The sequence below is a fragment of the Octodon degus genome, unplaced genomic scaffold (genome assembly GCF_000260255.1).
Source record: "Octodon degus isolate 3935 unplaced genomic scaffold, OctDeg1.0 scaffold00012, whole genome shotgun sequence".
Classification (NCBI taxonomy): domain Eukaryota; kingdom Metazoa; phylum Chordata; class Mammalia; order Rodentia; family Octodontidae; genus Octodon; species Octodon degus.
Window position 1 is genome coordinate 3,768,984 of NW_004524588.1, and position 25,966 is coordinate 3,794,949.

Sequence of the window (25,966 nt, forward strand, 5' to 3'; positions counted from 1 at the left end):
CATTTGCAAAGCCATATTAAAGTTACAGTTACTGAGAGATCCTCAAGAAAATGAACAAGAAAAGCAGGATGAAAATGTCCCGTGAGAAAAACAAAGAACCACAGTGGAAAGAAAAGAAGGAAAGGGCAGAGAGGAATAGAGAATGTCGGCTCAATTCTCAAATTTCAGAGGCGTGGCAGGGAGCGAGCATTCATTTGACTTTGGAAGAAACCGTGTAACTTTTTTTCTTTCAATCTGTTTACCTTTCAGCCTGTGCTGGTATTATCACTGACATCCTTGCACACATCATAGCCTGGGGGAGCGTGCTGCAAAGACTGGGATTCTTCTTGGCTGAGTTTAAGCACGAACAAGTTTAAGCTATTATTAGTTTTCTTTTCTGTGGGCTGCCAGGGCCAGACCTACCTTCACAGACTTCTTAAATCAGTCATTAAAAGCCCTGCTTTCATACATTCATTAAGAGTGTTTATGCCAGTTCAGGCTTGAAAAATCTGCCCCAAATGGCACCATGCCAAAAGTGGATTCCTCTGATCCAAAGGAGGGGGCGGAGTAACCCTGTCTTGCTGGGGAAGAGGGGACATGCCTTCCCAAGAACCTATGGCCTTCCTGAGCTCTAGTGAAACTTTGCCCATGTGGAAAATGAGCATGTCTTCTAAATTGTTTGAAAGGCCAGAGGGGACGCCAGAGAGAACCGCGCTTCTCAGTCCCGTGTGTTGGAGACCCTTCAGCCCTTTCCCGTCCAAGGTCTTGGAATCCTCTGCTCACAGCCGCGGAAGTCAGGTGTTACCGTGTTAATCACATGCAGAAGCACCATAAAAGGGAACTTTGGCCAGAACAGATCTGATTTCTTTCCCAGGCTTGATAACTGTTTTATAAAATGAGTTCAGTGATATTGCAAGGGTCGGTGATGAGACTTACAAACTCTTGAATAGCATGCATCTTAAATAGTCACACTATTTGATTCTATGTGGCGTGTGTGTGTGTGTGTGTGTGTATGTATGTGTGTAAGAGCTCAAGAGTATTCTCTCCAAGCCTAAACAGCTCCAAAACATGTGGGAAGAAGTGATTCATTAGGCCCTTTGCAAGGCTGTGATATCTACTCATTTTATGGCTGAAAAGCAGTGGGGCAGACACTTGTTCCTGTCCCAGCCTGGAGGTAGGAAAGGAAAACTTAAAACTCTGGGTTTCTGGGTTCTGTTTTCAGAGCACCACTCTCTGTTCCCTCCTTGAATCCACTGCGGAAATCCAGAAGGACCAGTGACTCCTCTGCTCCAGTACTTTAAGACAAGTTTCTGCTTTTTCCCATTGTTAACCTACAGAGGGACGCAGGGGTTTGGCAGGGTGAGGGAGGAGAATCCTGTCCTCCAAAATTCCCTGCATTTCTCTTTTTAAAAAATGCAACTGGCATAAGGCCTTGGAGGACAAATGTACTCCAAATGTCAGAGAAGTCCGAGGAGGCAGACTTAGCAAGGAGAAGGTACAGGTCCCCACAGCCAGGGAGGGCTGGCCTCACCCACAGGAACCCTCCCTCCCTGAGGGCAGAGCCACTGGATCTCAGATCAGCCCACTGCTGGGAGTGGCATCTCCTAGGCTTTTATCTTCAAATGAGTGATGGGGGAGGGGGCAGGAGGAAATGCTTGAGAAACTGATGCAATCTTTGTCACATCATCAGTTTTTAATGAAAAAATCTAGTCTTGGTTATTTTCATAGGGGTAGAATTCAGTTCCCAGGAAATTGTGCAGAAGCAGGATCAAATCTCTCTCTCTCTCTCTCTCTCTCTCTCTCTCTCTCTCTCTTGTTTCTCCCTCATCCACTTTAGAAAATATTTTCTTCTTTTTGAATGTATTTTTTCCCTTTAAACCAAAACAATCTAAGTTCATTGGAGAAGATTTGAAAAATACAGAAATGTGAAGAGAAGCAACAAAATGTACCTATAATTTTATTACCTAAATTTATTAATGTTCTTTTTAGGACAGGGTCTACAGGGTCTCACTGCCTAGATCAGACTCGTCGTGATCTGCCTGTGCACAGCTTCCTAAATGCTGGGATTACAGGTGCGTACCACCATGCTCAGTCTCAATCGCCATTTCAGCGCACCCCAGGGGCGGGGCTGACATGGCAGGCCCAGGGATGGAACTCCTGGCCCCTGCACCTGCCTAAGCAGGCGTTTTAATCTGCTGAGCTATTTGGCCAGCCCTCACCAATCCATTTTCTATCCTTTTACACAATTGAAATTCCAAGAGGTCTGGGACCTTGTTCACTGCTGTGAACCAGTTCTGAACAGGACCCAGTGAAGGCTGACGTGCCGTGTTATGGGTGAGTGAATAAATTAGTACAGGAGCATACTTCAAATTGAAATAGGTTGTTCAGATACAGCAGAACATAACAGATAGCATTGCTTGGGGCTGCTAGACTTGGATTCAAGCTGCTACTACTAGCTTATGGTGCTGCTGGGGCAGTCACTCGGATTCCCTCTGGGCCTGTGTTTCTACTGGAAAATAATCATTGTAAAGCACTTAATGCATGCATCACTGTAAGCTCCATGCAGGAATTGCTCATGAGAGCTCCTTGAGGTAGGTGCCTACTTCTGATATACAAGGAAACAGGCACAGAGAAGGCAGGTGATTTGCCTAGGGTCACTCAGCTAGCTGCTGAGTTTAAGTGAGAGCTTAGCCTCCGGCATCTGCCCAGGCGGACTCTCCATCTCCCTGGTGGAATGCCTGGGCTGTGTGTGGGACCGGAAGCCCTTGCAGGCCCTTCCCAGCTCCAGAACAGAGCAAGGAGTGGCACAGGGAGGTGGCCGCGATGATCATGCCACTGCTGTTTTCAAGGAAGTCAACTGTGGCACAAGGTCCAGATGATGATTACACGGAGATCCGAAAGCAAAGTCCTTAACCAGGGGACTTCTTCCTGGGATATGTAGAGTCCCTATGGGCCTGCAGAGAGCGAAATTAGAATCTAGGGACTTTTGGCCAGCAATTGGTTCCTGTCATTCAGAACCAGGTTGCACGCTCGCACTCGAGGTGGGCCCCCTTCTGTTTTCTGGGCCAGGTCCCACAGCCACCCTTCTGGATGGCATGTGAAGGTCAAGCAGTAAAGTCAGAAATGAGTTCCTGACAATGAGCATCAGCTGATGCATGAGGGATGGGAGGGAGAACAGGAATCTTGTTGAATGATTAGCTGGATTTTAATTAATAGGAGACTGTCCCTTTCCCTGACCCTCCCCTTCCCCTGCTGGAACCTGTGTTTTGCTCATGTCCATGGTAACCAAACCTCCTTTCTGGGGAGGAGGAATGGACTTCAGTAAACAGATCTATTTGTATGCCTTCTATTACTCATTTGAAGCGGTGTCACTCCTTTTTCCACTGTGGTCTGTGCAGCTGAGTCAGAGGGAGCCTAGGACAGGCTTTTCTGAATTGAGGGCTCACTCCCAGCCACTTTTGACTGGCTGCCAACTTAGCAGGGCGTAGCTTACCAACAACTCTTTTTTTTTTTTTTTTTTTTTTTTTTTAAGCCAGACTGATTCACAGAAACTCCTTTAAAACACAGGGAAAAGAAACCGCCCATCACACACCCCAGCACACCAGCGGAGAAAACTTATAACCTCGGGAGGCAGGTCCCTCCTCTCACTGCGGTCGCATACCTCCAGAAGAGCGGACCAGGCAGCTGCCAGCTCGCGCCACTTAGAGTGTCTGCCTCTCAGCCCGGGATCTCCAGGTAAGACGGTTAGCAACCAGGGAAGCTGTGCCGAGTGTCACCCCGCTCCTTCTTCTGAGTTCGTCTAAGAAGGAGACGATTCTATTTTTTGGTTTTATTTCCCTACTTTGCTACTTTTCTATGCTTCTCTGAAGCCCTCAAAACTTTTAGTTAAAATTGGATACTGAGCCCATTTCCCTCTTAAAAGTTCACAGAAATTAATATTGAGAAGAGGGAAACTCTCAGGCAGGATTGGACGGTAGTTATTTTTTTTTTTTTTAACAATTGAGTTCTGGCTCTGAAGGTGTGGCAGGAGCAGGGACTTTGGAATAAGTCTGGATGAGATATGTGATTTATGGAGGGAACTCTGCATACTTGCGAAATGACACACTGACTTGCTGCGTGTTGTTTTCAGCTCTTCAATTTTGATTTGAAGTGCTTTAGGATTTGAGTCTCTTTTTGTTTCTGGGTTATTTGCTGATTTTTTTTTTTTTTTTTTTTTTTTTTTTGGAGGGGTGATGATGGATAGATATGTAGTTTTCAGTTTTTTTTTCATAATTTTAAATTGATAAATAGCAATGAGACAGTTTCAAATCAAATCGCTAGGACAGTTTCAATAATTAACACACTGCATACATTCTTCTTAGTGGTTAATTGCTATACAAGATTTCAGTTTATTTTTGTCTTTTTCTTTTATTAATTACACATTTACTTCTGTTTAAATTTGAGCTTTCTCCCCCCCCCCCCCCATACAGGATGGGAAAAGGGGTTGATTTGTTTAAACAAAACTGTCAGGGAAAGAGAGAGAGGTAAGAGGTGTTTCAAATAAAATCCGGGAGGGGTGCATTTGGTGCCATCAGGAGCTCCATGTGAATCCCAGTCTCACTTCTCCTTGGCCAGGTGTGGCAGTGAGGGAGACCAGCGGACCCAGGCTTGGAGGAGGGGGTGGCGAGCCTGCGCTTCATGGGTCGGTCCTCTAAAAACCTGTTGAAGAGCTCGTACTTCTACCCCAGAAACAGCTGCATTTCAGGGCCCCATAGAACGTCTGTCTAAGAAATGATAAAAGCCTTTTTAAGTGGATGTCGCGTTTTCCTGCAGTGATTGTTTCGGGAACGTTTTTCTTTTTACTCTTTCCCAAAATGCGGTTGTAGAGACACAAACGCTCGTGCTAAGCATAAAGCGAGCCAAGGGGAATGAAGAAAGGCGCCTTTTCTGTTTGTTTTTGTTTTACTAGGTTAGCGTTTCACTGGAGTGTCTGTGGGGGTGTGGCCCCATTGCAACACTCACGCTGGTTATTTTCCCCCCGTGTAAACAGGACAGGAGAATGACACGACTCAGCTTGTCTGCTGAAGCTAGCTAGGGTTTTCCTGCAGAAATGCAGGTTGCTCATCTAGAGAAGATTTAGATGTAATCAGCCTGTGCGTTGAACAGGCAAAACTCCTTGAAAATCTGCCCCTGAGGGGTGATTAAGTAAGTGCGAGGGGAGCTTTTCAAGGAGCAGGGAATTCTTACACGGGCTTCAAATGTTTATTATTTGCAGATTACATGGATGTGAGTTAGGAAAGCTATTATTAAGTCCACAGTGATGGTATCCCAAGAAGATAGATAATACAAGTTTTCTTTTAGTTATGCTTAACTAATAAGCAACCTCTAACCAGTGAGCACAGGGAGAACAGCACCGATCCTCAGGGTGTAACCACAGAATTGCATTATTTGTGGAGCAGTTCACATTACGCTGCAGCTTTATAAGTGAGAAAATATGCAGGATGTATTTTCCCTAGAGGTCAAGGGAAATTAAAAAAAAAAAAAAATCCTCTGATCTGGTTTCTGCTCTCTGCTCTTCCTCTAAGCATTGGGACAATCTCTCAGCTGGGAGGGCTTTTCTGGACTTCAGCTGTAAGTCTTCAACAAGCACAGAGAAAGAGGAGCTTATTTTCCCCTTGCGGCCGCCCACCTTCAGAGGCTTCCCCAGGTCCACCCAGATGCTGGGGAACGGGGTGGGGGTGGAATGCTGTCCAGGCTGCTGGATATCCGGTCTGGTGCCTTTTCAGAGGGCCCCTACATTTTACATTGTTCAGGGGTACAAAGCTGTCTTGGGAGTTGGCACATGGCCATGAGGGACAGGCCCAGAGCAGATCACACCCTCAGAAACTGGCTATCTCCCAGCAGTACCAGGCAGTGCTACAGAGGAAGGACACCCCCTCTACGGATCCAGAAAGGACTCAGGGTGATTTGCACAACCCTCTCTACTTCCCTCTGGAGACCAAATTAAGCCTGTCTAGCTACTTGTGTGGAGAATGGTCTTTGTGGAGAACATCTTTGGGAGTGCTGTGTGGCCCTTGGGAGTTTGGGTTAGTGCTGGACCAATGGGGTGAACTGGAGAGAGAGCACAGTCAGACCTAGGGAAGCTTAACGAGGGGGCAAAGCTGCTTTATTTGGTAGATTTTTGCACAGCCTACTAAAAGAGTGGCTATAGAAAAGGGCACAGTGTGGGCTGGCCAGATAGCTCAGAGGAGGAAAGCGCCAGCTTAGGCAGAGTGCAGAGGCTGGGGTTCAGTCCCTGTGTGCTGTGCTGGCCCCACCCCCAGGGTGAACTGAGATAGTGATTGAGACTGGGCGTGGTGGTGCATGCCTGTAAAACTAGTGCTTACGAGGCTGAAAACAGGAGGATCACTACAACTCTAATCTATGTAGTGAGGCCCTGTAGACCCTGTAGATCCTGTAGATCCTGCAGAACCTGTACCAAATACATTAAAAAGAAAAGAAAAGGGTATACTACATTTTTTATTTCATTCAAAGGCTAAGTTTGGGAGGGATTTTGGAGATCGGCTCATTCATTTTTCTACTGTGTGTAGCTATGTTGTATTATACCACTTTGGACAGATGGTCATATTATAGCTCCTTGAAACTTACCCTTAATGAATTTTCTGGTATCTGAGGGCACCTCCACTCAACCCCCTTTTCTGGACAGCTCTAATCAGCAAAGCTTCCTAAACTGAGTAAGATCATTTCCTCTATAAGTTCAGTAGGGCTGAAAGAATCCAGAAAATATCTGCTATGCATTGGTTGTTGCTCCACTCAATGCTCCTTAAATTTTAGACATCTCTTATTTAATACAACAGGAAGAGCTACAGAGTTCCCTCTCTCTCCTCTCTCTCTTATTCTCTTTCCTCCTCTCCCTGCCTCCCTTCTTTCCTTCCCTCTTATTTCCTTCCACCTGAGCATCAATGAGAACACTTTGGAAATTTTGAAACTATATACTTAGGCAACCATATCCATGTCATTTGATTCTGAGATGTTTAATTTTCTAAGCACACAAATATGACATCTTCTTTACCGCATTTCTATGCATAGCTGCCTACCAGAAAAGCTCGAGACATTTGGGACTCACATCTGTACACACTCAGAGGGACACACCCTGTGTTACTACTTATCAAGTCATGGTTAAATCAGTCCAACCAGAACACAAGTTTCTACCTTGACCTTGTGGATGGTCCCATAATTCGGTCCATAGGGCATGTGGTCTACACCTATGCATTTATCACATATCATGGTAACTATAGGAACATACTGCCAATCTAAGGTAGCTTTTGTTTAATTGCTGGCAGCCTGGCATCTGTTGCTTGAGAAGGGCTTATATCCTTAACTATCCTAGAACTGGAATTTTCTGATCATAGCTTCCAGAGAATCTTCTTGGTTCTGCCCAGCTGATCTTGAATTTCTGTATTGTCCTTGCTATTCAGTAAAGAAACAAGTCCACATATGGATCCAGTTATGAGTTTACTTGAATTCCCAGCAGCTCATCCTCCAAAACACATCCTAGAGATTACCGTATTATAACCCATCAGTCCCTGGTGCCCTGACGAGTAAACCCATTTCTCTCAGTTTAACTAGAAGATTTCGCTGAAACTAAAGCATGAAGACAAAAAGAACACAAGCACTTATGGTAGTTGCTGCTTCTCTATCTGGCATTTAAACAAAGCTTTGGGGCCAACATTTTCCTCCCCAATGTGGAGAGGGCGAATTTGGAACTAAAGGGCATTTGCTCTGCTGTGTGTGCTCTTGGTCTTGCGTAGCTGTGGCTGGTTTTGTACCCTCTAAGCCAGTTTCAAAAATTCATTCTTCAAACAGCGTTAAAATAGAGAACGTTTTGGCTCAGGTTGGAACTATGACAGGAATTTTGGGGTAGATATAAAAGGGTTAGCTAGGAAGATAGGAGGGCTGTGATCTTGTCCTGACTATATTGTGTGACCCTGGGCAGGTCATTCCTTGCTTAAGGAAACTGAACTTGGCCAACACCCCTTTAGGGATTGAAATTCTAAGATCCTACTATTCCTTTGTTGAGAAATCCTTTGAGTTCATTCTAATTGCCAGTTTAATCTATGAAAGTTGGTAGGAAAGTGAAAGGAAGCAATGGGTTGCATTGACGTGGCATTCTACTGAGGATTCTTGACTCCAGCTGCTGTGAAGATCAAGGAAGCCTCCTCTGTTCTGTCACCCCAGAGTCCCAAGGTGGGAGTTCAGATGAACATTTCACAGAACCTGGAAGGAAAGACAGAGATCTGATAGATGAAACACAAAGGTTCCAGGTTGGGGGAGAGTGGACTTTCTCAACCCATTAAGACACTGGCAACAGCAAGAAATTCACCAGGAATGAAATTGGGCTCCGAGAGAAACCGAGCAGGTCCTGGGAAAGGCACTCCACCCTACTCTCAGCGTGAGGGTGTGGCCGAATGGGTGTGGACAGGGGCCAAGGAAGAACAAACTGGGAGGAAGGAAGGGAGGGAAAATGAGTAGGACCTAGTGTGTTGGAGAGGAGGCAAATGGAAAGGCCTAGAAGGGAGAGAAAGCTAAGCAGACAAAGAAAGGGAGCAGGCAATAACCAAGGAGATGTGGGTGATGAGGATGTTTTCTAATTCCTCTACCTTTCGTTTGGGGGCACTCAACTTGAAAGTTGAAGGACAGTACTTAAATTAAAATTCTCTTCTTTGTCTCCTAGGAAGCATATTTTGTTGCTTCGGCCACATCTGATTGGGGGTGGTGGAGGTATGGTGGACACGTGCTTGGTGCCACTTGAGCAGTCTCTCTTGTGTCATCAAAAGGTTGGCTCCAAGCTGACTGTTTCATAAAATTCCAGCCCCTTTCCTAAGGTGCTGGAGAAGGGTCTCTGGAGAAAGGTTTGCTGCCTTGAAACAGCTGAGTCTGGAGCAAGGGCCCTGTGCACACAGATCTCAGTGAGAAAATTCTGAAGCTGAGATGCAGAACTTCCCGTTGGTGAGCCGCTCTCAAGACTGGATGGGGAGGAGATAACCAGGCTGAGGGTGGGGCCTGGGCTGGCTCTTGGGCGCCAGTACTGGGGACTTGCCGGAGGGGTCTGGCAGGACTGGCTCTGCCGGGTGCGTCTTCTCAGCAATATGGCAAAGAAGCAACGGCCTTGAAAAGCCTTTTGCTGACACCACTGGCACTGTCAGGAGGGGATAGCTGACTCTGACTCACATGAAGGTGATGGGACCGTAACTGCTAAGCCTGAAGACAGAACCTCGGAGACAAAACCGTGCTTGAGTGGAAGAGCCTGGGTTAGAAAATGCAACATGGTGGCTTCAGTTCTGATTATACTTGACCTCTGAGGACTGCTTTTCCTTCTTGGTCAAGGGGATTGCACTGAATAACCTCAATGCTTCCAATCTGGAAACAACAACAACAACAACAACAACACAAAAACCCAACTGCTATTAAAGGGAAAAAAAAAGGCAACAAAACAAAACAGAAATAAACCAGGCAACCCACCCGATGTGCTGGGGCAGCTTGGCTGGGGAACAGCCCTCCCAGCTCCCTACTGGCTAAGGCTACAGCTTTGCTGGTTGAAGCATGTTGCCGCCACCTGCTGTTGGACCCACCCAATGCCGCTGGGGCCAGGCCACACCTTGATTTTTCTTCTCAAACCCTAGTTATTATCTTGGCAGCCTCTCCCCTAAGATGTTCTGGCTGCCAGAATACTTCTTTGTCAGAAGCAGAAGGCAGTTGGAACTTCCGCCCTCACCCGTGGGATTCGGCCCATCACTTGACCAGCTGTGGTCTGGGGCATGGGCTGGGCTCCGACTTCACGGCCTACATCTGGCCTCAGCCTTTGCAGATGTTGTGCGATGTACCCAAAGGAGCGCAAGCGGAAACAGGAGAGAGAGAAGTTATTCTCCACGGGAGCATCTGCAAAAACAATATTCATGCTCCTTGGTTACTTCTAACATAACTTGAGCCTCTGAGTCTACCAAAGAAGCTTGAAGCCCAGTTCGCTGGCTCAAGCCCCTACTTTTATACAAAGAAAACAAAATCACTAACCCTGGTGACAGGGAAGAAGTGGTGGAGATAGGACTTGAACCTAGAACCTGTGCTCTTGATCCCTTGGTATTCTGCTTCTCTCAGAGCCGCTGATGGGAGACATGCTGCAAAATCTCCAGCTTCAGCAGTTAGAGACAGAATGTTTCCAACGGTTTTCCAAGAGGTGCTTGTTTGGTTGCTTTCTTTTTCTTTTCTCCTTCCCAATAACAACCATGAAAATGTAGCTTTATTTTTCCTGGATCACTTAGATCCCTGTTTCTTTTGCTGCTATTTCCTCCTGGTTATGAAAATGTCCCCATCCTTAACACATGGAGCCCTGGCAGCCAGAAGTGTTTTTTTTTTTTTTTTCTCTGCATGCCAAGTGTTAGCTACCCAGAGACAGGACGGAAATGGCTTTTAGGATCCTTTTTCTCTACATTTCCCATGGAGACATTAATGCTCCCCCCTTTGGCCCCTCCATAAAACAATACTGAAAGTGGAAAAGTACACAGAACACAAAGCCACAAGAACAATGGTCCACAAAGCTCATCCCAGGTCTCATCTACTCTGTCTGCCCTTAATCCCAGCCTTTCCCTCCTGTGGACATATCCTCCGTGGCTGCTCCCAAAGCGAGTCCTTCCTTCTGCTTTTGTGTTCCGTGGACACCAAAATGATACTCCATGAGATAGAAACATGGCAAAAAAGCCAGCAAAACAAAATGGTGCCTATACGTGGAGGCCAGAAAGGCATTCCTGCTGCCAAAGACATGTCCTCAGGAAGAAGAGACAGCTGCAAAGTTCTGTGCGGCTGTCACTGTCACGTTGAGGGCTGCAGAGTCAGGGACTGAGGACTGACTCATGGAGGTCAGATGACTGACCGTTCCTTGAAGAAAGCGCCAGATCTTTGATCAGATGGTGTAAGACAGCTTTCTTCAAAATTTGCAGTTGTGTAGTAAAACATGGGAAACTCCTTTTTGGAAAAATATCAGTCAGTGTAAAGACAGAGGAGGGGCTAGCAGTAATCTCAAGACTGGGCTCTATTCTGAAAGAGATTTGGGGGTTAAAGTGAGATTCTGTCGGCAGAGGTTCCCTGACAGCCCAGATCTGCTGCAGAGACAACCATGACAGAAAGAGGAAGCAGTAGCGTGCTCAGAATCCTCACAGGTAGATCTCAGATGGGTGGTAGTCTGTGGAAAGAGCACACTGATATTTGTCTGTCAGACCGACCTTTCTAATGCAGGTCTTGGTAGGCAGTTAGCTCTCCAAGACTGGAGGAGGTTAAATGCGATTTAGGTCATTCTCTGGTTCAGGTCTGTGGAGAAGCTTCATGTATTAGGAAGGAATTTTAAAGCCTCCCTCAGTCTAGAGATTTTGTAATTCAAAGAAGTAGATAAAACAGTCCAGTCTACAGACAGATTAGTGTTTAGAAATTTAAGATATTCTCTTCATGTCATTTATTTCTTCTTGAACAAATGTAAGCCATACTGTATGTGTGTACTTGTGTGTTCAACTGCCAAAAACTCCCCCAAAGTTGACATTGGTATTTATGTAAAAATAAGGGGCTGGGGAGACAGCTCAGCATAATAAGTGCCTGCCTAGAAAGTGCAAGGTCCTGAGTTTAATCCTTGGTACCCAAAAAAAAAAGCAAGGAAGTTTGCATATGATAACATGCTGAATACATAGTAGTCATAAAGTAATAAAAAGTTTTAATGAATAATAAAGGACTACAACTCATATATAATGAAAAAGGAAGCTACAGTCTCTTAAATTTTGTGTTCAATATGAAGCCATCAGTCACCTGAGCAATATTTTTCCATACAGAAGAAAATACTGCCTTCTTAACTCATTTGTTTTCTCATCGAGTGATACTGATTTGGTACCTGTCATGCGTAAGAGTCTCCTTTCAGGAATTTAGAATCTTCAGGGTAGGGGAGGCAAGCACATCCATAAATAACCCCACCGCCAGGCAACCTGACATTAGTGACTTTAATAAGGTGCTCTGTAAGGGATATAGGATGACAGAGAGAAAAAGACTACTTTGGACCTATCTATCTATCTATCTATCTATCTATCTATCTATCTATCTATCTATCTATCTATAAAGGCTTCTTGAGGGAGGTAGGACTTGAGCTTGGTTGGAAAGAATGAATAGGTAGTTACTGAAAGAAAGACATAAAACAAAAGATTTTTTTTTTTTTTTTGGTGGAACTGGGGATTGAACTCAGGCCCTTCTGCTTGTGGAAGCACTTATTCCACTGAGCCATCTCCCCAGCAAAACAAAAGATCTAATCTGGTCCTAAACCAGATGCCTAGGATTCCAGGGCTAGCCCGAGGTATTTGGAGCTACTTTTCGGGTGAATGGTGCTGGTGGTAGTGGGGGTGTTGGGGAATTTTTGAGTGAAGAGCAAAGAGGGACTTGTTCAGATAACCCGGTGGCAGTAGGGAGGGGAATTCAGAGAGAGGGTCACGGAGGGATGCCAAGGTGCAAGCTAGGACCTGACCCTGAGCCTAGCAAAAGAGTGGAAAATAAGAAACGAATGCCAGGTAAGTAATGGAGGTATAGACTCATGGTTTAACTGAGATGTTTTGGGAGTAAAACTGAAGTAAAGGGAGGGGAAGAGGAAGTGCGGCAGCCACATGATTGCTGTCTTCTCCATAAAGCCCAGGCTACCTTGGAGAAATGCAAAAGCGGTTTGAGCTGCACAGCTACTCCTCACGCCTCAGGAATCCTCTTGCGCCATCTTGTCACCCTGTAGGGAATGTCTCCACTTTGCCTTTTGTCTGGGAGTCTCTCACCCACTCAGGAGTGAATCATGGAAATTTGAGTGCCCTGGGATTCCCCCCTCCCCCGTCACAAAGTTCCCAGCCCCGGGAGCGCTATACCCCCCAGCCTCAGGCTAATTCTCCAGTGACTCAGGCCTCAGAACTTCCTCCACTTCCTTCCTTTGCTGGAGAAGTGAGGTTGGGGTTTCTCTCTTCTTTGTGACAGCTCCCAGTCATGGCAGCTTCAATCATCCTCAGAGAAATGTCTCCCTTCCCCCAGCCATCATAACATAAGACAGGAAGGAGTTATTTGGTAGCTTGCTTAGTTATTGCTCAGCCAAACCAAGCGCATTTTAATTTCCCTTCATTCCTTAGTAGGCAATTTCTCAAAGCTTCTGCATAATGAAAGGCCCATCAGAAAAAAGAGACTCTTGAGGCCCCGATTAATTTCTCACTAGCACCCTACTAATGTTAGGTTACCTGGAAAAAAAAAAAGAAAAAAAAGAAAAAGAAATACACAGTGCAAAACAGTCTAGGGCTGTGTCTTTTTTTTTTTTTTTTTAATTCACTTTTTGGTGAGGAGGAGGTGTCAGAGTGAGGCAAGAACCCAGTAAAGATTTAAGTGGATCAAGACAATTAGGGAGACTGGCAAACCCTGTTCTCCTGTCCTTCCCCCATATTAGTTATTGATAGCTATTTCCCATCGCCAGAATTGTACATCCTCATGGTCATGTTCACGAACTGTAACATACTTTCCATCAGCAAAGATCTTAATCGGAAAGCAGAATGGACGGTAGTTGTGACCCCTGAATTAGAGATTGGAGCTAAAAGGGCCTGCTGCTGTCACGTGGGTGTGGCATGGGAGAAGAAAAGGAGAATCTGTGGTCAAAAATGAAAGAGCAGTGTGGAAAGGGAACAGCAGGCCTGTTTTTCCGGGCAGAAGAAGAGCAAAGGGTTAGCAGAGCCCTGTGTGTAGCTTTAATTATTATTCCTCCAGACAGCCGCTGTTTTCTAGAGTCAACCTTTGTGCTTCCTGTACCTTTCTAAGTTTCCATCCAGCCCCTGACCACCCCGCGCCAAGCACAAGGGGTAGGTGAGACTCCTGCTTCACTCACGGTGGTAAGAGCAGAAACGTGTCTCTGGTATCCCACACAGAGAGGCCAGTGGTTGTTCCACCAGCTCTGGTGGCCAGGCTGGGAAGCAGAAGCCCAACAAGGAACGTTGGTGTTAACAGAGCCCCCAACAACCCGTGACACACGTGGGACTGTTGGTACTGAAAGGCTTTGTGGGAAGCAGGTGATCGCCGCTGCATCCTGTTATTCTTTGCTTCCTGGTTTCACTGCTCAGTGGTGACACGGGGTGTGCCACCCGTAGCATTTTAGAGTGCTGTGGGGGAGGCGTCTATTATTGTTCGAGTAAATATGCTGCTAAGAAAGAAAGTTGTAGCAGACAATCTTTCTAATGGCCTAAATGCCCAGAAAGGTGTTTAGTACCTTTGTATAAAAGCAAGATACACTGTGGGGTTCGGAATGAGTCTTTCCACAAACTATGCTGCAGTTAATGGATGGGTAGAAGTTTCAAGAGTATAGGATCATCTGCTGTGTACATCCATTCTACTCTACTATTTGGTAGATTCCCAGATGTCCACTCATTTGGTACCATGAATGGTTTTCACTAAAGACCTCAAGTGTTGCCTCCGCCCAGACTGAGGGTTTTTCTACTGGGATAAGGACTGGGATCACTACCATAGCAACTGTGATGACCCAGCACAGAAATTTAAGAAACTCATTCATTCTGTTTCCAAATGTGTTGGGAGAGGGCCATTAAAAAATAACGAACACCCCTCTAAGATGACAGTGGATGATATTGATACAGCTTGACAAATTTGGGGCAGTGAAAAGATGAAGTTATATGTATTATGCAATAGCTCCAGCTAAATAGCCTCTATTTTTTGGCTTCACTGCAGCCAACGGCAGGGAGAATTGTGTGCTTTGCACAATGAAAACACTTGCTAATCTAAGACATTGTGGTCCTTTCTATGGTGAAAAGACATGGAACAATCCTAAAAACAAGCTAAGATGAAAGAGTCTTGGCTTGATTCTTCCACCCACCCCTCCAGCTGCAAGGGGAATGAAGATCCAGAGAGGCTGTGGCTTAGAGCAGCAGTGGCTGGACTCTCACCGGCCCCGGATGTAGTGGACTTGCCAAGGTGGTGGTGCTGTAGATGGGGTCTTCCTGTAGAAATTTTGAGCACAGGTAAAAGAAAGTCATACTGGACTGGAGAGGATCCCAGAGCAGCCTAAGGAGAAAGTGCTGCTGAACCCCAACTGTTGTCCGGGTATGGGAGGATCTCACCACATGTTCTTTAACTCATTGAGATGTGCTCACTTGGTGGATCATGTTCCGTTCTTACACTCTCGACACTGCTCGCCTTTAGGAGGAAGATACTTGCAAATTATAAGCAAAAGGAATATGAGAATCATTTAAAGAGCCCGTGGGTACTTGTGACTCAACACAAGTACCCATTATGTGAGCTGTGTTTTCCAGATACCAGCCTATTCCTTTGCCCAGGAGGGGAGATGTGGGAACAATGTGTGAGTCTTGGGGGTATCAAGAGAATGTGATAAGGAGAGTTTCTCCAACTTTGTCCTGGCCACTCCAATCTCCCCACTCATGGGGTAAGATTAGACAAAATGACAGCTTCTAGGGGGACCAAAGTGATTTCATACATGTTCCCTCACGAATTAGATAACAGATATCTTGTTCTTCGCATTCAACCTGGGACAGCCTGGTGATTAAGAAACTGGATTGTGTTGGCAGCAGCCTACGGGCTTCATTGATGAATATTAATAACAATGAACACAGCCCAAGCAAGCCTAGTGCTATTACCTATTACGGGCAGTTCCTGTGCCAGGTGTTCACCCTATGTAGCCCAGCTTTTCTCGCACACATCCCGGTTCCATTTGCATCGTGGCCTCCACCTTATAAATGAGGAAACAGAGGCAGATCAAAAGCTATAGGATCCTAACTTAACCTCGGCAAACACCTCTTCTCACTGCACATTAGAGACAGGCAGAAAATTGTGGAGGTGTGCCAGAGCCTGAGGAAGGCAACAAAGGAGTTTGAGTGTGTGGAGACATTATTAATGCAGGCATGAAAATGCTAATCTCTCTCTCTCTCTCTCTCTCTCTCTCTCTCTCTCTCTCTCTCTCTCTCTCTCTCGGCTATAACATCAACTTCATCCTTTTTGCCATCCACATTTTTTAAAATATGGCCTGGGTTGGAGGAGAGAGCCCAGAGAGGGAAGGGGCTGATGGAGAGGGTCAGTGGAGGATGGAATCCAGTGTTTGCCTCCTGGTCCTCGTCCGCAGAGGGCAAGGCACCCTGGTGCATCATCGATCCTGCGGGATTTTGAGCACCTAATGAGGAAAGTGAGCGAGGAGATGAAGGACACTTGAAGTCTCAGATGAGGATAGCATCATTGCTGTCTAATAAATAGCTGCCGTGGCATGAAAGGGACTCAAGCACGCGCGAAGTGCCAATTACATTAGGCGGAGGGAGAAAGAAGTGGGCAGTTGTCAGCTCTACATGGACATTTCCTCTTGGGGAGAAGGGAGCCTCCACCCTGTTTTCTACTCCCTGCCTAGGCTGTGTGGAGCCTCCAGCCCTGTCCTTTCCATGCCACCCTGAACCTGGCCTACGTGTAACTGTCCTGGGCATGACAAAGCACTCCTACAGATGGCACGAACCAGAATCACCTCTCCTCTGTGCAGCCCTCACTGCCTTCACGTTCTAGGTTTTCTGCATCAGTAGGCTCTCTTTTCCTCCTCAGATGAGATCATGGCTGAAAGCTTTTGTCTAACCATGCACTTTCTTAATGTAGAGTAATTCTCAATCCTCTCATCCCATGATTTATGCGTCTTCCTGTTTTCTGTGTTGAATCCCGAAGGCCTGGAATTTGTGTAAATGTCACGCACAAGCAGAAGGCGCATCCGGTGGTATCTCAAGCTGCCTACTTCTGGAGCCCCAGCGCTGTCATATTGAGCTGTGGGAAATAGAGTTGTGCCCCCGACTGATAGCAGTGTTCGTACATGAGGCTGCTGGGGCCGAGGGCTCAGGTGTGGCGATCCTAGTCTGAAATGCTCAATCAAGGGGCGACCAGGTCGTTAAACTGTAATTAGGTGTTATAATTATTGAATACCAAAGAGTATTGTAATAATAGAAGCTGTATCTCTTCTACCTTATATCTCACCTGGGATCAAATTAGTAGCTGGTTCTACATCTGGGCACTGTGTAACAGCTACGATTCCACAAGGCCACCACTTCTGTTAAAATTGCTGGGTGGGCAGTTTGGTGGAACTGTGGACACTTCCCAGTGGAAAATGGAAATTTATAAGTTGTTGCATAGAGACCTGAAAATTACAAAGGCTTTTTAAAAACCGAAGTTTTATTCTTGACCTTTCAAAAACTAACAAAACGGAATATTAACAGTTGTCATAAAATTTTATTTGGAAATAGGCAATGTTAGAAAAGTGAGTATAAATACCAGAAGTGGGGAAAGAAACCTCTAAAATTCTGTTTACACTTAGATGTACGTGCAGAGATGGATGGCAATTAGACATATTAGAAACTAGGTTGGCAAGGTGTTTGCAGGAATTTTTAATGGAATTGGGATGATTTTTATGGCGATGCTTTTGTGTTAGCACAGAACCCACCCATGTGGGAGAGCTGAATTGTCTTATTGAATCTGAAAGTAACCTTTCGTCCCTTTTACATTTTTCTCTTTGCAGAACTCTCTTCACTAACGCATCACTAGAAAAGCCAAGATGTTGGTATTACTGGCTGGCATTTTCGTGGTCCACATCGCCACTGTTATCATGCTCTTTGTTTCCACCATTTCCAATGTGAGTCACGTTGTCTTGTGCATTCATTCACTGGGACATTGCTTGAATCCATAAAGCTAGAAAAAGATGATTAGGCCACCGTGCCTGCCCTGTTGTGGACTTCCAGCTTTGCTGTGGAAAAAAATAGAAATACACTTAGACATTGAATAGTTATATAAGCAGAGGACAAGAGCAGGTGTTTATGGAAGGGATCCTACCAGGACTGTTAGCATCTGGGGCAGGAGGACAGAGGGAGACTTCCTCAGCCTCCGAGAGGCAGAATAGAGGGGCACTTCAGGTGAAAGGAGGGTGACACAGAACCTAGGGATGCCTTTCGGGAAGAAGTGTAGCAAAGGGGTGCACTTGGGAAGGACCTACGCTGTTCAGGGATAATGAGGCCCCTAATGATGGTGAAGCAGAGCTTTCCTTCCTTCTGGTAAGAAGGGGGTAGATGGCTGTGAGTGACGAAAGCCTTTGGTTGTCAGAGTGATGAGCTCAGGTTGTGGGCAAAGAGTAGCACGTACAGGCAGCGAACTGCAAGATTAACCCAGTGTCACAGAATTAATTCACACCAAGCGACCTCAAATTAAACACAGGTAGTGGTCCTTTCTCTCTCTGAAGCTGGGGCTACTCTGACCCCTAGTGGTTGTTTTAGCACCCAGTTTGTTTTTCTTGTGCTTCACAAGACCACTAGTCAAGACCACTAACCCGAGGTAATCCTTAGGTGGGTAACTGAAACTCCAGAACCTGTTTTGGGCCCTGCTTCTAGTAAAGGACAAATGTATTTTAAAGTTTGGAAAGAAGAGCTTTGCAAATATTAGTGGGTATGAGTACAAGCATAACTGTGATGAGACAGAACCTCAGCCCATGCCATCTCCTCCAGCTTTGGCAATTTATCCATTCTGTGTGCCAACCCTGGTGCCTCTCGGAATAGCAAGTCTGGCAATCTTGAGAGTGCTCTGAGGGATCAATGCCCATGTATTGTGTATCTGTGTTATCAGCCCCCGATACAGGGCTGGGCGTATAGTCTTTTTATTAAATGGAAAGCAGGTGACTGATTATATAACCCGAGTGCTGCTTTTCTAGTACGTGCATGTTTTGTGTGTATAGGCAAAATTCTTTGTTTATTTTCAATTCCAGGAGGGTAACTATTTTTCTGGGCTGGGTGAGAAGGGATATGCTGGTGCTATAGTGAGCCCAAGGACAGCTGTTTTGGTCCCTCTTCTGCTTTCATTTGTGCACACAACCAAGCTTTTGCTGCACTATTTTGTTGAAGTTCCTTTGGTTGTGGTGACAGTTTGACCCTTCTGTGTACATGAAATTGGCCAATTGAATACCAGATTCCATATTACTTCACTAGTAAGCCTCATGTTTCTTTGTTATCACTTAGACATTTTCCTAACTTTTCTTTTTCTTTTTTTTTATAAATGAAGCAAGCCTTGATAAAAATGTATGAGTTGTACCTATTTACATCCAATTTACTCATTTAGGGCTTTTAGTGTTTAGAATCCTAGACTTTTAAACTACTATGGTAGAATTACATCCACTTTTACATGTTTCCAGCCACGAGAAATGTGAAGTCCAAAGAAGCTATGTGACATTTTTCAGGGTTAAACATTCTCTCCTTCATTTTTGTAGACTCTTTATGATTTTAATTGGACCTTATTTCCAATAGATAGACCACTAACCATACTTACGGCTATGTGGTGTGTCTTAATTAAGATATGGCTTGGGTGCCAGTTGATTTGTGATTTTTCTTTTGAAAAAAGAGGATCAATTTGGAATCAACCTTCTCTTCCTTTCTGGTTTCAGGTCTGGGTGGTTTCTGATGCCCTCAACGCATCCGTAGGTCTTTGGAAAAACTGCAGCAGTGACTGCCTTGACCTGTCATATGGGCACGAAGGTCTGTATCGAGACATCCGTCCCCCAGTCCAGCGGAGGGTTGAGAAGCCGCAGCTCCATGGCCTCACTCTCCTGCTCTCTGTTAACAGATGCCCTTAAGAGTGTGCAGGCCTTCATGATCCTCTCCATCATCTTCTCTGTCATCTCCCTGGTGGTCTTCGTGTTCCAGCTCTTCACCATGGAGAAGGGAAACCGGTTCTTCCTCTCGGGGGCCACCATGCTGGTGTGCTGTGAGTATCTGGGAACAGGGGCAAGACGCTAGTTTGTGTGTGAGGAGATTTAAGCGGGCCTTTCTACCCTTCTCCTGGCTACTTGGGCAGATTGACGCTGTGAAACTGCCTTACGCCATTTTCTCCTCTGGCGATTTGTTCTTTTCTCAAGAACCTGAGAGGGCCTGGGGAGATGGCTCAGTAGGATAAGCGTTTACCTGGCAAGTGCAAGGACCTGAGTTTAATCCCCAGTTCCACACACACACACACACACACACACACACACACACACACACACACACACACACACAAAAACCACCTGAGATCACTGCTTGGATTAAGACTCTCACCTGCTTCATTGTGTAAAAACCTGTGCTCCTGCCATGTCCTATGTGGTTTGAGCACACCCTGTAGAAGACTTGCAGAAGACAGGAAAATGGGGATCCTCAAAAAGTGCACATGCTGATTGCGATGCTTGGTCTTCTCTTATGCTTCCCAGGACCCATGGTTGGGGTGGGGTCAGGAATGTTCCATCACATCTCTAAATAGCCTGCTTGGACACAGCGGTCCAGGCAGGAAAGCTGCTGGTGAACACAATATTCTGTGTTTTATTTCACATCTGTAGCCACACACGTCAGCGCAGATGTGAGAGCCCAACTATCTCAAATTTATCAGCATAACCATCAAGCCTGACCGGGGGCAAACAGACAGCACAGCTGTTTTAGGACAAACAACCAGAGTTCACTTTTCCATGGCCAGTGAGGGATGTTGGATCTTTTGAAAGTCATGCAAACTTTTCCTTGGTATTAATGTCGAAACAACAATCATAACGTGGCGACACCTTTGCTCCCTGCAGGGCTGTGCATTTTGATTGGAGCGTCCATCTACACTGATCGCTATGCCAATAACAATGAAACCTTTGACATGGACACCCACCATGGCTACTGCTTCATCCTGGCCTGGATCTGCTTCTGCTTCAGCTTCATCATTGGCATTCTCTATCTGGTCCTGAGGAAGAAATGAGGCTGAACCAGCATTGGGGGATACCTGGGGGGTGGGGAGGAAGAAGCAGTGGAATCTGGGAGGGAAGAGGAAGTCATTGTGTAGGAAAAACCAAGCAAAGGGAGGGGTCTGGGGAGGGGGAAGGAAGAGTGGGAGAGGCCCAAACCCAAACCATTCCTGGAGAGATTCTCTACTGTCAAGCTGTGGCCTTGGGAGAGTCATTAGCTTGTGCTGTGATGCTCCCTTGCTGTAGCCAGAGAACCTCTGTGTGGCTACCAGACTTGGCCTCTGCTGCCCTCAGTGGCATGCACGGCCAGAGTCCCTTAGCTCCCCGCTCGCTGGCTCCACTTCTGAGGGTGAATTCTGGGTCATGCACTGAGGTTTTACAAACTTACTGCACCAAGTACAGATGGCAAATAGTGGTACAAGGTCTGGCAAGAGCAGATCCTGTCTCTGGGTTGACTGCGCTAAGCCTGGAAGCCACCCTGCCTTCATACCCAAGGCAAAAACATTACAGTCTCAAATGAAGTGCCTATAGGAGGGCTTTGGCCAGAGAGCCACTATGCCTCTGTGGAATAGATATTTAATTCTGTGGAATTCAGTAGAATCTGTGACAAAAGGGGAAGCAGAGAGATACTTTACAAGGCCAAGTCCACTGGTGGGTTAGCTAATCCAAGACAGAGAACTTTTCCCCATGGAAGGAGTGGGGCAGAGCAGAACCCAGCCAAACCTCACAGCTGTTCCTCACAGGGACCTCTTCTCAGGGGCCCTGTTAGGCTCTAGCTTACAGCCAAGGCAGCTCTTCTGGAGTTTCTCTAGAGCCACTAATGATCAATTCAGTGGCAAAGTATCACACAACCTGTAGGATCAAGGCCCACTCTTACCATAGCACTATATTAGGGTTATGCTTTTTTTTGGGGATTTCCCTCAATGGCAGGCAACATTTCTTATAAGTAACAGGAAATGGATGGATAGGGCTCCTTGTGACATGATTCTGTTACTCTTCCTCTGGATTTTAACTATTCAGGAAGTTTTATCTAATTATCCAGTTTGGAGATTAGGGTTTCTAGGCTCAGTGGTCACTCACACTTTGACACTGGCTAAAGTGGTGACTTCTCAGAGGCCACATTCTCTTCCCAGGGGAGGAAATGACAATTTAGGAGCTAATACACTCACAAACCAAAACCAATCAACAGGTCCTTGGGTGAAAGGTGCTATATAATTGTGAAGTATTAAGCATACCATATTTCAGTCATGAATAAAACAGTGCTTGCTCCAGGAGGAGGGGAGATCCCATGAAATTAAAAAAAAAAACAGGTGACGGGCAGATCATTTCTTTAAAAAGTACCAAAAATGGTTGGGGTACCTGGTCAGACTGTATTTAAGCTGTTCGTGGCCACAGGAGCCTTTCTTTATAGGACTTAGAAGTATATGCTATTCCTGGTTCTGCAGGCAGCTCTCCACCCCAGAGCAGCTATTTTTTAAGCCATCTCAGATTCTGCCTATATGGTCCTTTGTGGGAGACATTGTCTTTATTGCCTGTAGAAGATCTGCCCGAGGAAGAATCTGAGACATCTTGCCTATTTCCTTTTCTCTAGTTTCCTCCTCTCCCATTTCTTCCATGCCTTTCTTTCTTGAGGAGTTGTTATGCCATAATTGCTGATATTTATATAAAGGGACTATTTACTAAGTATATTTCTTTATGCTTATTCTGGTTAAGGGAATGTTGAAGGCTGTATTATCTGGGCTGAGAGTAGAGAGATCAACCGGAGAAGAAGCCATGGAGTCGGGAAACTTTAAATTATGATTTGATTATTATGTGGCTATAGAAGGCTGTATTATGAGCAAAAAACATACCTACTTATCAGATATGTCCAAAGAGATGCTCTCATTTTGTTAAAAAGTTCAATTATGACTGGAGTGAACCATTTGTCTTTTACTTTATTTTTTCTGTGACATTTATGTGTCATGTAGTTTGCATTGCATTGGTGGGTTGTTCTAGTACTGTATTTGGCTTCTTCATTAATAGATTATTTCATATACTATAATTGTAAATATTTTGATACAAATGTTTATAACTCTAGGGATATAAAAACAGATTCTGATTCCCTTCACTGTGTGAATGTTTTCTTTTTAATAAATAAGGGGAAATATGGATAACAGTGACATTTACCCCTCATTAATTTGGCCATCAGTTTGATTTGGGGAACTTAACATTTATTTGAGATATTAAACTACTTTCTCATAATACCATAAGGATTTCTGCAATAACTCTTTCAGACAACTGAATGTTATTAATACGGTTTGGTCATATTTTAATTAACTCTCTTAGGTGGAAAATAAATTTCATTAGCTAATATATTACAGAGAGGTTATGGTGTTAAGTCAGAATGGCTTGTGACATTAAGAAATGATACTTATAAAGTTTCCTTGAAATAGCCATCTCCTCTAACATGTCTTCGAAATATAAAGTAATTCACAAAGGTATGCACTGCACACAATTGCTGAAGCTTATCACTGAATACACGAGGGCATCCCTGAATGAACCCTAAGAGGAAGGGCAGGCTTACTTGCTTCTGTGAGCCCTGAGGACTGAAGTCAGCAGGGGACAAGCAGAGTGGACACTGTACTTATCATCAATATGATAACAGAACTATCATGTGGCACAGGTCATTGCCTAACTCCTCTGGTCTTGAAAAATCTGCACAGAGAAATGAGCCCAAAACTTACTATGTGTCTCAGTTACCTTCTCATTGCTGGAACAAAATACCTGACATCCACCAGTTAAAGCAGGAGAGGAGAAGCTTATTTCGTCTCATTCTGTAGAGTCCATAGTTGACTGAGTCCAGGGCAAGGCAGCATGGTAGACAGGCACAGTAGAGGAGAGATCATGACATGCCAGGCAGGAAGCACAGATGGATTAAGGGAGGTGGGAGGGAGATACAGCCAGGCCGTGGCCACATGCCACAGTGACCATGCCCACAGCCACCCACCTCTTCTTATCTGGCTTCATCTCTGAACATCCCACCCAGCTGTAAACCCACCAGTGGACCAACCCAGTATCCCACTCATAAAGACTTACCTATATGTGCATAAGACTTTGTGGGGACACCTAGATACAAGCCATAAAACAATGGAACCTAAAAATGAGACTTCAACATGTTCTCAATCAATTGATCAGGTTGCATTGATTCTTTTTTTAAATTTATTTTTTTGCCATAATTTTATTGATAAACAAATAGCAATGAGACAGTTTTAAATCAAATTGGTAGGACAGTTTCAATAATTAACACACTACATACATTCTTCTTAGTGGTTAATTACTGTACAAGATTAGGACCTGACATCCTATTTACAAACACCATTAGAACAAATCATTCTATTCATTAAGAGAATGTAACTATATATCTATCCCAACCACTCTGAATACACAGATACAAAATGGACATTCATCTGTATACCCTTTTTTTGGTTAAGTTCCGTTATTTGAATATTATAGGTGTGTAAACTCAGCAAAACATTCCAAAAGAGTCCAGCAGACCACAATAGTATTGGGTCTTCTGCTTCACTGGCAAGGTCACAAATTGATGACCTGAGTCCCCCACAGCTCAATATAACAGCATGGCTTTATTTCTTATATCACATTTTTATACTTTTCGGCTGGGTGGTTAAGACCAAGGTAAGCAGGACCTATGCAACAAGAGTTGTAGCTTTTGGGTCTGATAAGTTCTGTGAAATCCCCTTAGGATTTATCCTGAGATCCTGTACCTCAGATTGCATTGATTCTTCATGCCTTCTCAGAGGTCCAAAGTGATTTCCTAAACTATTTCGGGGATACTATTACAGGAGGTCAGCCTTCTTCCCTTAGCTTTCACTGTACTCCCTATGAAACATACCTCTAGCCCTTCTCCAGAGAGAGATTTAATCAGGTCTCCAATAACTCCCAACCCTATCCAAGTCTTCCTCTCTAGCTCTTCCTTCCTTAACAACCTGGATGGTGAATGGAAGTATATTAAGATTCTCCAGAGAAACACAACCCATAGGAAGTAGATACGTATAGTAAGAAACTTATTCTACAGAATTGAGTCACATGGTTATGGAAGCAGACAAATCCCAGATCTGCAAGATGGGCCAGAAGGAAAGAGACTTGGGCTTTCAGTCCTGAAAACTGTCCACTGCAGCATACCTTCTTGCTTGGAAAGGTCAAACTTTATTCTGTTCAGGTCTTTGATTTTATGAGGCCTACTCATGTTTTAGAAGGAAATATTACTTTACTCAAGGTCCACTGATTTAAATGTTTTCTTAACAAAATATCTATCTATCTATCTATCTATCTATCTATCTATCTATCTATCTATCTATCTTTTATCTATCTATCTGGTACAAGGTCTTGCTACACAGCCTCTCCAGTGCTGGAATTACAGGAGTGTGCCACCATGCCTAGTTTTGGTGGCTAGTACAGCACTTCCAGGATTCTGGGGCCAGCACAGCATGTGGTACCAGGAATCGAACCTGGGTCCCTGTGCTTGCCAGGCAGATGCTTAGATATCTGCCTGAGATATCTTCCCAGTCCCCACTGATTTAACTGTTGACCTTATACAGAAATACCTCCACAGAAATATTCACATTAATGTTTGGCTATATACCTGGGTACTGTGGCCCAGCCAAGTTGACACATGACATTAACCATCATTTGGGGAACATTTTTCATGAAAGATAAAGCACTGGCTTACTATACATTTTTGGAAATGAGCTCAAACAGCAAAAATCTTTCAGTTGACATGTGGGTCTTTTAGTTAAGTGATATAGCGAGACACAAGAGTTATCTTGCAAGAAGAGCTTGGATATACTGTGAAAGGACAAAATATTTTCAGAGTCTCTTTGATAGAGGACCTTAATAAACACCTGTTGGATGACATACCATAGGTAAAGTCAGATAGAATTGCAGTGTTTAAGTAAACATGGGGAAAGAGTCTGGATGAGGAACATAGAGAAGGTACTGGACTCTCCTTTGCTACTCAAGGATGGGCTCACGGATATATGATAGCTTATTTAGTCATTAAGTTTGTAAACTTGAGGTGCCACATGGTGGACAAGTATATGTCTCTTCTCTGGGTTTAGCCACTGTAGTCCCTTTGCAGAACTCTAGGAGCTTTCAGACACAAAAGCGAGTAAGTCAGCTGTGGTTTACAGTGCAGTT

General features: G+C 44.8%; 1 protein-coding gene across 1 annotated transcript; it reads left to right on the plus strand.

Annotated features, from left to right (window-relative positions):
- Positions 1–3,506: 3,506 nt before the first annotated feature.
- On the plus strand, positions 3,507–22,880 carry Emp1 (epithelial membrane protein 1). Its single transcript, XM_004626082.2, has 5 exons — positions 3,507–3,714; positions 17,561–17,674; positions 19,466–19,556; positions 19,645–19,785; positions 20,621–22,880. The coding sequence occupies exons 2-5, from the start codon at positions 17,597–17,599 to the stop codon at positions 20,785–20,787; spliced, it is 477 nt and encodes a 158-aa protein (XP_004626139.1). The 5' UTR covers positions 3,507–3,714; positions 17,561–17,596; the 3' UTR covers positions 20,788–22,880.
- The last annotated feature ends 3,086 nt before the right edge of the window (positions 22,881–25,966 follow it).